This window comes from Tetrao urogallus, assembly GCF_951394365.1.
Source record: "Tetrao urogallus genome assembly, chromosome: 2".
In the NCBI taxonomy this organism is placed as follows: domain Eukaryota; kingdom Metazoa; phylum Chordata; class Aves; order Galliformes; family Phasianidae; genus Tetrao; species Tetrao urogallus.
Genome location: NC_136814.1, coordinates 74625009 through 74637539, shown reverse-complemented (window position 1 = coordinate 74637539; position 12531 = coordinate 74625009). Strand labels below are relative to the sequence as shown.

At 43.5% G+C, this 12531-nt stretch overlaps 1 protein-coding gene across 3 annotated transcripts in view; it reads right to left on the bottom strand.

Moving 5' to 3' along the window:
• Window positions 1-1964: 1964 nt before the first annotated feature.
• LOC306958867 (gamma-aminobutyric acid receptor subunit rho-1) overlaps window positions 1965-12531 on the bottom strand; it is a gene marked incomplete at both ends in the record, with an annotated part of 32511 nt that continues 21944 nt past the window's right edge. For all 3 annotated transcript variants that reach the window (XM_079550480.1, XM_079550481.1, XM_079550482.1), the window contains 5 exons: window positions 1965-2252; window positions 2949-3145; window positions 9258-9410; window positions 9789-9929; window positions 11101-11183. In XM_079550480.1, coding sequence (XP_079406606.1) covers window positions 1965-2252; window positions 2949-3145; window positions 9258-9410; window positions 9789-9929; window positions 11101-11183 — 862 coding nt within the window. The remainder of the gene's footprint in view (window positions 2253-2948; window positions 3146-9257; window positions 9411-9788; window positions 9930-11100; window positions 11184-12531) is intronic.

Genomic DNA, 12531 nt, shown 5'->3' with positions numbered 1-12531 from the left:
GGTGGCTGAGTTTGTCTTTCAGTAATTGTAGTTCTTGTGGTTTCAGTGGCACGTAGAGGCAGTGCTGGTCCATTTTGCATTTCAAGATTCCGGCAGTTATAAGAAGCATTGAGTACTTGTACATGATATTTATTTACCTACGAAATTGAAGCAGCATCCAGCAGTGTTCGAACAGCTGTAATGTCTGTGCTGCGAATATAATGCATGTAGTCCAGGGCAGGTTTCATATAGGAAGATTCATGTTCCTTCTGGAAACACCACTGTTTTAGCCTCATTTTCAGAGCAGTTATGCCTGTGAAAGACAACAGCATCCACTGTGTGAGGAATGGTGTTGTTCAGTAGGACACCTGAAATGTGTACCTGTAGAATTCCATGGTAGTGTGCAAAGCGTGCACGTGCTTAAAGTCCTGCTAGTGCCACACCTCAGTTATCTGTGCATGTGGGTGATGTGGCAGCAGACCAACTCAGTGACTGATTTTCTGAGATAGCTTCAGTGCTACTTTACCTCGAAGGCCCCTGTATATATTCGACCTATTCTGAACTAATTTCCTGAAATATTTTACTACTTATATGCCACAGATTTTGCACTGAACAGATGCAGAATTTATGCTGGCTGGCTGCTCTTCTGAAGCCGTGATGTCAAGTAGGAACTGAGGTGAGTACTGAGTGCCCCCTGTGCCAGCCTTGTCGTCTTGTCCTGCCCTGGATGGTTCTGTGCCTGCTCTGAGGACCTGGAAGGCTGCGAGGTGCCAGGGAGAAGCAGAGTTGTTCAATTGGACCTGGGTCTCTCTCATGGTCAGAACTCCTTTCCACTTCATTCCAAAGCTTTTGGCATGGTAATTTTACATTAGCAGTCACTGCATCTGCTTTGTCACCTGCTGAACACTTTTCTGCTGGCCTTTCATTAAAAACGGATGGACCAGGCTTCTTCTGGAACTGCCTGCACTCACCAAAGGCTTTGGCAGGGGTAGGACTTCACCAGCTGCAGCAGTTCTTGGCATTCAAGCTGCAGAGAGCTCTCCTGTACCAACCAGTAGCACCAAGGCTGTCTCAGCAAGAAGTGGCTTCTCCTACAGTGATTGTATTCTTTTTTGTAGACATCCACTTGTCTTCACTGGATTGCTCTGTAGAGAAATCTTTTCCCTCTCCTAGGAAACTCAAGCAAAACTCCCATTGACCCAAATAAGCAGCTCCAAGGAGAGGTCCTGTGTTTCCCAGAGGATTTGGCATCATGGAAAGTCCAACTTTTGTTCAGACTGATGGATTCCTTGGTAAATGTACACTGCAAGTTATGTTTTAAAAGGTTAATCAATACAGCTTGGAAATACTTCATTGTTTTTAAGTACAATTGAGACAGCACAAGTGTGAAAGGTATTGCTGCTTGGATCTGTCAGTGCAGCACTGCCAGCACAGTGTGCATGGAGCAGTGAAAGCCGCCTTTGGCCATCAATAGTTTTGCTGAAGTGTTTCCCACTATTGGACATTCTTTTTCTGCAAAAGCTGCTTCTGACCTCATCCTGCAAGCACACAAGTGTTTGCATATCTTTTGTACTTATCGGTGCTAAATGCTGTCTGTCTGCTGAGTTCAGAGATGCAGGCATGGGCTCAAACACTGAGAGAACTGGGATTTGGGGTCACGAAATGGAAATTGTGCCATATATAAGCAGCTGGCAATTAGTGTCACTCATTGAAGTAGATTACAGTGGCCTGTGAGGCACAAGAAGGAGCATAGCACAGCTTTAAATATGTATGAAGTTTTAGATTGTATATCCTATATTTATTTGAAACGTGAAATTTGCACAGTTATTTATGCCACGGATGAGTTGCACCTAGTAAAAAATAAATTGAAATCCTGAAAAAAAAATCAATCTTCAAATTAATTCTCTATGTTCATTTTGTTAGCCTATGAGACAGTACTCTGATATCCTGCCGCAATACACTGTGACTACAGAAGTTACGTATGTTTATGAAAAAATGGACCAGTATATCAAGTTAAATAGAATGTATGCGCCAGGGAAAATTATCCTGGAGTACTTGTCGATGGCGTGGGTGTCGATCCGCATGCTGACGTATCTCTGGTTTTTCCTCCTGCCCGAGCCCCTCTCAGACCCCAGTGCCAGCTGCACCATCATTCTGTCCTGCTTGTCTCCGTTCTCGGACACGTAGTGCCCCAACTCGTTCACGTCACCGTCGTTGTAGCTGCCGTCCATCATCATGGGCCGGGGCTGAGGAAGGCTGCACGCACAGGGGAGCTGTGGGCACAGGCAAGGGAAGAGCATTTTGGAGTTATGTTCAGATATGCAAGGACAGCCCTTTACTCCCTATGAAAGCAGAGGGGAGACAAGCCTGGGGAAGTGAGATGGTGGGGGTATAGAAAGGACAACGAGGCAGTGGAGTGGGCAGCAGCTTTTGGCTTCTGTTATTTCACATCTGCTGGACACAACGTAATCACAGAGAGAGCGAGGCTGTCTGTGGGAAAGTTCCTTTGGTTTAAGCATGAGTACCAGGGCAAAAATAAAACAGTACAGCGACCTGTACTTAGAAGCTGAGAAATTCAGAGAAGGCGGCAGAGGGGAGCTCCAAGGAGAATGTATCAGGTTTGCCCCATATGAAGAAAAGAGCCTAGACTGAAATTTTGGGCAGTTACAATTTAAGGTAATGAAGGCAAAAGGGGGAAATCAGACCATTGTGTATAAGTCTAGGGCTATGTGTGAAGGGATATAATGCCCTCAGATCTTGAAGAACAAACGGCTAACTGAGATGCTGGTTATCTGTAGCAAATCTTTATAACCAGGAATGCTTCATTGCAGGTGTCTTCTTGCCCCCACTGTATTTTCTCAGGGCATCCAAGAGCAACACATTGCAGGTTTAAACTTCTGCACACTTCTAGACATTTGCCTCACTTTTTCTCAATGGCATAAAACAGTATCTTAGAAGGCAAAACTCACCTTATCCCGGAGTTTCCTCTCCTTTCTCTCTTGCACCGTGGTCAGGTAATTCACTGCTGCATATTCCAGCACTGAGAGGAAGACGAACACAAAACTGACCCACAGGTAAATGTCCACTGCTTTGATGTAGGAAACGCGGGGCATGGAGGCGTTCACCCCAGTGATGATGGTAGACATGGTCAGCACGGTGGTGATCCCTGGGAACACAGCAGCAGAGTGATCCTGTAAGGTTTAGTCAACCTAAACTCTTCCTCACAAATTACCTTTTCCTGACATCCAAGCTGACTCTTTCACGTTGGTGTGGGGGGTTTCACTGCCCAAGGAAGGTCTTTCTTACTTGGGTTTCTTCTATTTTCTGTGAGAACAGCTCTAATTCTGATTGTCCACCACACCACTACCTCCATCCTATGATAGGCAGCAGAGCTTTGAGCCTGCACTACCTGTGTCCTATTACCAGGTGGAGGGCGGTCCTGTGAAAAGCACAAATATCACAGCTTGTTGTTCAGCTCCTCCAGCTGCTGCTTCCACCAGGTTCCCCAAGGCTTGTGTGTTCCATCTGCCCCAGAAAGTCCTGCTTCATGGGAAGTCACCAGTCAGCTCCCATGCTTGGTGTGTGTCTTCCTCTCAGGGACTAATGTGGCCCACAGGGCAATGCTGTCATGCATTACCCTGCAGGTAGGTGCTATGAACCTACCAGGAAGAGCTGAGCCCCCATAGTTTAGTGTTATCCAGGCTCCTCCTATCACAGGGGCTAATTATGGCATGTTAATGATTCCCTTGAAAGTTGGAATGACATATTTTAGAAGTGCAAAGAGATGTACTTCTTTCTGTCTGACAAAGAAGAGCCAGGGAACACAGATGCTTTAGGAAGCAACAAGGAAATATCTGCTAATCTAAGTCCTATATCTCAATGTCTTTCTTGTAGTGAGGGGCCCAAAACTGAACACAGCACTCAAGATGGTGTCCCTGCAGTGCCAAGTACAGAAGGACAATCACTCTGCTCCTGCTGGCTGCACTATTTCTGATACGTTGCCAAGGTGCTGTTGGCTTTCTTGGCCACCTGGTCCTGTTCAGCCAACTGTAAACTAACACACCCAGATTCTTTTCTTCCACACAACTTTCCAGCCATTCTGCTCTATGTCTATGCATGGGGTTGCTGTGATGAAAGTGCAGGACCCAGCATTTGGTCTTGTTAAAGCTCATACAATTGGCCTCAGCCCAGCCTGTCCAGAGCCCTCTGAAGAGCCTTCCTTCTCTCAGGCAGATTGATGCTTCCTCCCAACTTGGTGTCACCTGAGAACTTACTGAGGGTGCACTTAATGTCCTCATACAGGATAAAGATATTAAACAGGACAGGCCCCTCTACCAACCCCTCAAGATCACCACTCATGTCTTAACTCCATTCACCACCACTCTCTGAACCTGGCCTTCCAGCCAGTTCTTTACCCAGCAAAGAGTGTACCTGTCCAGCCCATAGGCTGCCAACTTCTGTAGGAGAATGCTGTGGGAGACAAAGTCAAAGGCTTTGCTAAAGTCTAGGTAAGTTACATCCACAGCCTTTCTCTCAACCACCAGGCGGATCACCTGGTTGCAGGAGATGATATTGATCAAGTAGGACCTGCCCTTCAGGAACCAGTGCTGGCTGAGCCTGATCCCCTGGTTGTCCTGAACATGTTGTGTGAGCTCACTCTCAAGATGATTTACTCCACTCTGCTGAATACTGTGAGGATATTGTTTGCTACAGTAAATTTCACAATGTGAAAATGACAGATGAGAGGAGTCTCAGGAGTTCTAAAATTCTACCTAATTGAAAATCAGAATAAAACCAGATGCGACACAGAATGTAACAAAAAACAAGACAGTAATGTTCATAGTGCTCTCAATTTCCTGCATGAGCAGAATTAATATACAGTATTGATAACTATGGCTGTGAAATGAGCTGGGATGACATGTCAGCCCTGAGGCCCTGGAGGGGAGGCTATAAACTGAGACCCATGAAACATGGAATAGAAACTAAGTTAAAGGGAAATAAATCTAAAGCTCTGCAAACAAAACTTCAGGAACAGAGAAATGAGTTATGAAAAACAGCATTAACCCTAGGCATTCCCAGAGCAGTGATGCACTGTCTACTTACTAGTATTATTTGGAGTCTAACTGAGACATTCCAAAAATGAGGTAGCAGTGAATCACAGAATCACAGAATCACCCGGGTTGGAAGGGACCTCAAGGATCATGTAGTTCCAACCCCGCTGCCTAGTGGGGCCACCAAACATACACATACAGTGAAGGAAAGGAGTACATTTTAACTCCCCTGGTGCCAGGCCCAGAGAGGAGCAAACTCCTTTGCCCCGCTTAGGGAGGAATTGGAAGGCCAGAAGTAAGAAAAAGTTGTGCACAGAATGCATAAGGCCTCCCTGCTGGAGCAAAAGCTTATCCATGAGTAAGTAATAATAGTCTATTTCCACATGTATCTATATATGTATGTGTATGGGTACATGCATATGTATTAATTCCAACTGTTCCTCAAGAAAAATTGGTGAAGTCTTTTTAATAAATACAGCAGAACAAATGTTAACAGGAAAACAACCAGTTGCCAAGAAGCTGAGCATGAGATCTGGATGGCAAAGAGTTAAAATTAGTGGTTTGAATACCAGATGCCAAGAAGCTGAGCATGAGATCTGGATGGCAAAGAGTTAAAATTAGTGGTTTGAATGGAGTGCATGTTATTTGCCAGGCTGCCATGGCCAATTTATTGCTTCCAGACAAGAAGCACATGTTGACTATTTGCTTGCAATTTTAAACTGCCATGAAAAATATTACTGATTTCAATGTTTTAAACAGCCAACTTTGGCACCAGGTCCTTCAGCTCAAACATCAATCTCTGACCCTGGTAAGAACAGGGTCATGCACGTAATTACAGTGCCTGTGTTTCTCACAGTCCCTGTACTTTCTAATTCAGAATTATTAGCGTACCACAGCACTCAATTTCTGTAGTGACACTCGGTGGAATTTTTTAAATCATTAGATTTGGAAAAATAGCAAGCTATCTCTTTCCCTCACAACCATGTGTGCTGTACATGCTGAATTTTGAACAGTTTCACCCCCAAGAGATGTGAAATTGCACCAACATAATATTACACAGCAACTGGAGGAACAGCCCCTCAAAGGATGAGGATAGCAGCAGCAGTGCAACCAATTTAACTGCTTTTAAAGAGAGAAGAGTGATACTCTGTATAGACAAAAGTCCTTTTACCTTTCATTTGGGTAGTTGATCAAATAAATCAAGAAAATAATCAACACCACTGCAGCCAGGAACGAGAAGTTATTGATAGTGATGCAAAACATTCAAGTAGTGCACAATAGATTTTATTACTTTTTAATGGGGTAGGTAACCATTTTGGAATCTCCCCACTAGAACAAGTCTTTATTTTCTCTTCCAGCACTCCTCAGGATGACAAAAGTGTGGTGTTTATGTCGTTCCAGACATTAGTAATGTTACTTTTCCTAACCTGTGATCAGACAGCATGGGAGGGGCTATGAACCCATGCCTGTGTTGAGTATAATGGGAATATGGAAGTGAAGTCTAAATCTAACTTAAACTCTCTTTTTTTTTTTCTTTTTTTTCTTTTTTTTTTTGTAGCTTGCCTCTGGACTCACCATAGTGGGAAGTTATCATTTACGTTCAAAATGTGCATTACTAAATTTAGTACAACAACATCTGCTTCTACTGTAAAGGATAAGAAAATTCTATCTCCACAAATTTCTGAACTTGGACTGTAGGTGACCACGATGGATTGTTGTCTCTCAAATGAGCTGAACCACTCTTGCATGTTAATATCTCTACAATCAAACCAACTTGTTCACCATTCCTGAGCATGTCCTATGCCAGGTGATTAGCATAAGGAGGTGACCACACCACCACTCTCAGGAGAGAACGATTGACTTCAGCCATGGGGTGGATTGTGTTGGTGCAGCCCCCTACCACCCTGTGATCTCATGATAAGGCAGCACTGTGCTCCTGTCTTCGTTACAAGAGCAGGGAGATGGAATGATCAGCCACCCGCAATACCTGCTGCCTGGATTGTAGTCCAGTCTATAATGTACCAGATCTGGATGGTCTGAGAAGGATTGGAATTGTTTGGCTGGTGGAATGTTCCAGAATTATCTCAGCTGCCTTGTGTCCAGAATGAAATGTCACTGAATGAAGACAGTCAACTTGTGGACCTATAAACAGAGGTCCTAAGCAAAGAGCCCCTTGCGCTCTCCAGGGTCACACTGGACTGTGATACTTAATGTCCCTCTGAGCTGGGATACCTCTTGGGACAGACCCCTCCAGGATTGAAGCTCATTCACTGACAAAAACCAGTGAGAAAGAAGGGTGACTAGTTCTCCAAGGGGGAAATCTTCGGGTGTGCAACAGAGTTTAGAACCCCCCACTACCCTGCAATAAGCCTCACATCACCCACGCTATTCTTGAATCTTTAACCAAGTCACACTTTCAATTGTAGCAATGTCTGTTGAATGATGGTTTTAAACTGGCTGATGATAAAGTATGGATAAAGTGATGTCAAGGATCATACGATCTAACTTGTGATTTATATAAAAATATTAATAAGTCCTAAATTGCTAATAAATCAAACCTACGCAAAAATCTACTCATGACAGTGTGTTCGCAAGCCAGAAAGCCAACGGTAATACTGGGCTGCATCAAAAGAGTTGCAGCAAGCACATCAAGGGAAGGGGTTCTCTCTACTACACTCTCATGAGACTCCATCTGGAGTAATGTGTACAGCTTTGGATGTCCTCGGCATTAGAAGGACATGGAGCTGTTAGAGTGAGTCCAGAGAAAGGCCACAAGGACGATCAGAAGACAGGAGCTCCTCTCTTGTGAAGAGAGGCTGAGAGAATTGGGATTGTTCAGCCTGGAGAAGAGAGAGCTCCAAGGAGACCTTAAAGTGGCCTTCCAGTACCTAGAGGAGGCCTACAGGAAAGACTGGGATGGCCTTTTTCATGGTCTGATAGTGACAGAGCAAGAAGGAGGAGTTTTAACTAAAAGAGAGTACATTCAGGGTACGTATCATTAGATATTAGAATGAAACTCTTAGAGTGTAAGAATTCCTCTCTGGGGAAATGAAGCACAAGAACAAGTTGCCAGGAGAAACTGTGGATGCACCATCCCTGGAAGGGTTCAAGGTCGGGTTGAATGGGACTCTGGGCAGACTGATCTGGTGGGTGGCAGCTCTGCTCAGAAAGGTGAAGGAGTGGAGCTAAATTATAAGATCCTTCCAATCCAATCCAATGCAATCCAATGCAATCCAATGCAATCCAATGCAATCCAATGCAATGCAATCCAATCCAATCCAATGCAATCCAATCCATTCTATGATTATATGACTCCACAATTTTATGTTTCTATGTTTATATGATGAATAACCATAAAGGACTGAATTCACAGGAGCATTCAGAAAAGTTCTCCTAAACTCAGTGCCTTTGTCTCAAAAAGCCATGGCACAAAACTTTTAGTTCCTGCTGAGTTATGATTCATGGCAATGGATGGTGATTCTAAGCAGACATGTGACCTGTTGCCGTATCTGTTATTAATATTTCCTCTCCAACTATGAACATAATTTTTACAATAAATAAAACTCTGAGATGTGTTCCCTGGAACAAATGGAAGCAAACCTGGGCTTCAAGTCTGCAAATATACAAATGGCATTTTGCAAAGTATGTCAACAACATAATTGCGCTCCCATGGTGATTTCTCTGGCACATGGCTTCATCTGCCTGAAACGTGTTTCAGAAGGGGATGCTGTATCCCTCACACTACACTGTAATCTAATTTAACAAGTTGAACAAGTAAGCTTGGCTTGCTGTTTTACCTCCACACACTCTGTGCTAGAAAAGCTCAATAAACTGAAATGTTGTCACAGCTGTTCTGTAATGTTTTCCACCTTCTTACTCACTGAAGTCTTTGAAGGATACTGGTACTTCATTTCTCTATGTCCAATGCATCTGTTAGCAGCAATAGAAGCAGAGCTTGACATTTGCTCCCTGATTTGCAACATATACAACTAGCACTTGTCAGAACAGGAAAGGCAGTTCACTTGGCACTGCAGGGCAAATGGAGAGAGAGATGAGAGTAAGACCTCAGCACAGGGAGAATGTGTATCACAGCTGATTTCTGTGCCACCAGGCAATGAAGGGACAACACAGAGGCGTTGCATAGCACCAGTGATTTTGTCTTGGTGGTCAAAACCATAATTGCATACAACTGGCCTTCAAGTGTGCTGACTACAATATTGTTTTTACCTAAAGGGACTCTGGCAGGAACTGCTCGACGGTCAATCCAGAAAGACACCCAGGACAGCATAACCATGAGAGTGGCGGGGAAATAGGTTTGGAGCAAGAAGAAGAAGATGTGTCGACGCAAGGTGAAGTTGATGTAGAGGCGATTGTACCATCCTGTGGAATAGGGAGAAGGAAAAAGAGAAGTCACACCACCACCAAACTACTTTCAGATAAGGTGTTATATCAGTGGGAATAGCACCATATTTGCTTTTAGGAAAAGAATTAATCACATATCATTGCAGTTTACAGAAGAGGCTCCTTACTGAACCAACTATCATACTCACAACACCTCTCAGGATCACATCTTCCAGAGAAGATAATACAAGCTGTACATTCAGGGGTTGTAATTCACCTTAAAGTTTGGTGTGCTCTTGAAGAGGTATTGTCTTTCCAGACTATCTAATCTAACGATGGAAGTCTAAAGGTGGAGTGTCCAAGAACGTAAGTCTGCAGCTCTTTCCCCTGGCCTCTGCTAGGGATTCTAGTACCCACCTGTGCTGCTATAAAAGGCAAGTTTTGTGGTAGTGTGGAACTCCTGTATCAGGAACTGGGACAGCGATATCCTCTCATCCGTTTTTAGGGAATCATTTCCATTCTTCCAGTAGAGCATGAGGTCATCTTCTGTGTAAGCATCTAGGGAAGCAGAGCAAGCCTCAGTGCAGTGCAGCGAGCCAGCTACTATAGCCTAAGTTGTGTTCACACACTCTTCCAAGGCTACCTATGAGCTTCAGCTGAAAGGGACAGTGCCACTGTTTGACTGGAATCTGCAGCATTGGTGAGTATGGCTGCAGCAAAAAATGGACAGGCTCATCATCACAGTGCTCAGTCCTGATGATGCATTTTGTAAATATTTTAGTTTCTCTTACCTTCATTTCACACATATAATCAGATATAATCAGTATATCAGGTTACCCACCACATCAGAAATTGTACCATTCTAAATCAGAAGCAAAGGAAAGAAGAGGAAAGAGGGTAACAGGAGGAACAAGCTATTATCAGTGGTCTGAGGTGTGCAGAAGGACAAACTCTTGAGTAAACCTTCTGTCTATAATGTATATATGAACATTACAGGTCTTGTTTTTTTAATGCATATGGAAATATAGTAATGTTGATCCTTTCAGATGGGCTTTAATAATAGCCTTTCCCAGACAGAGAGGAAAAAATATTCTGTAATAACTTTATTCAAATATAACTAAGATTATAATTGTGTATTTCAGACTTAAGAAGGAGAAGAAACAACTCTTAAAAAGCTAGAAGTTTGAAATGTAGTTGTACAAAATGCAGGACTATTTTATGTAAACCACACCTGGGACAAAGCAGTTCTGTACAAGCTGGGTTTGTCACTCACAGATGTAAGAAACACCAAGGGAAAGTGATCGGCTTGGTGGCTCCATTGTGGTTCCTAAACCACAGATGAGCAGATGAACATGGGAAGGGCACAGAGCCATTTGTTTCTGTGTTAAGAGCTGTGGTGCTGGGGAAGTGGGTGCTGCTACACACCTGCAACCTGCGGGCAAGTAACCCAGTGCCTTCTGGGGATAGGACTGCAGCAGAGCAGCCCAGCTGGATTGTGGGGTCACTGGCAAAACAGCACTCACAGCTGGCATTTGCAAACACTGCCTTGTTGTACACACCATCTAATTCTAGATAAAAATTACAGGCAGAGAATTTTTCTCAGTGTTGAAGTTCTCTGGCTATAGTTGGAGCCCTCATGAATGTAGCAGTTGCTGCTGGATATAATTAAACACCATTCAGGTCCCCACAGGGTGCAGCACTCAGCTTCCCTATGGCTCTGCTTACTTACAGCTTTCAATCTCCAGGGAGCACGTCTGCGTGTCCAGGGGAAAGCGACTAAAATCCATGTTGCACATCGCTGTTACTGTAACCCTGGGAACAATAAAAACCACCTCATTAAAAACGGCTTTGTGTGACTGAAAAATAGTAAAGCTGCAAGATGATTCTGAGTGACTACTTGGTCACTGGAAATAAACACCTTCCATCTAGCTAAAGACATTCCAGTGAAGTTAGAGCTATTTTTTCTTCACAGCAAACCAATGTTAAAAAGGGGGCTAGAGAGTTTGGCCATAATAAATTGCTACCAAGCGACACAAGTACTGGAAAAGAAAACAAGGAAGAACAGAGAGAGGGCACTTTTTCCCTTTTGCCATCAGATCTCTGCAGAAATCTGCGCTTTCAACAGCTGCTTTGCACAGTAGAGTAATTTGGGTTTGTCAAAGCCCAGTGCCATGCAGGATGCGGGCAGTTTTCTCCATGCACCATGACCTCCATCTGCTCAGTGAAAGCCCGGTGATCGCCCATGGGTGTCAGCCAGCAGAGGGCTCACCTCCAGTCAGGGCTGGAGCTGACGCACATCCAAGACCACTGAAATGCTCCACCTCACGTATCAAAAACCCCGGTCCCAATGTAGTCTGATTATGTCAATTTTAATAGCAGAAATCTGTGTTTGCACTGGAAAGATCTGTAAGTCTTTACTCCACTAGCTTGAACTCTAGGGAAGTAAATGAATATAAAAACATAAATTGCAGTGGGGAAAGAATTAATGAATAATAACAGGATTAAAGCTCAACAGACAACTGTCACATAATGATAAAATCAAGATGCAGCCTCTTATGTTAGTACTCCTTATGCATGTCTGGGTTCATGTTGCTTCCCTATCCAGATTTTATCTTAGAGTGAAGCTGCTTGGCTCAGATTTACTGCTTAGGTGCCAGCAAGGTTTAGAGATCTTTCCAAGAAAAGAGATGTCTGGTAAGAGTTTTAAAAAGGCAGACACCAAGGAAAAAAATAAAATGTACAGGCAAAGGCATTCAGAAAAGGCTCTCAGTTAGCAAAGACATCTTTGTTTTTAAGTATTCATATTTCTCTTCCAACCATAAAGTACTTCGGCCCGCAGTCACCAATAAATAAAATACTGAAGAACTGTCACCCTGTTATTCGAGATATTCACTACCATTTCATGAAGGCCAGTTGAAAGTAGCCTGTTAAACGTAAGTCTGTATATGGCAGCACCTGTGTAGTTTGATATTCCTTCCCCATCATTGTTAAATAGCCAAAACACTTGCAGTGTAGATCATGTGTAGCATGTAGCTGTAGTTGAGTTTTATGTCATTCTATTGTCATTTTGTTATCGTGCTAAGGGTCTGAGCAAACTTTTCAAAGACATGAAGAACACCTGAACCATGTTTAATACACTGGAAGAAACAAAAAACTTTAG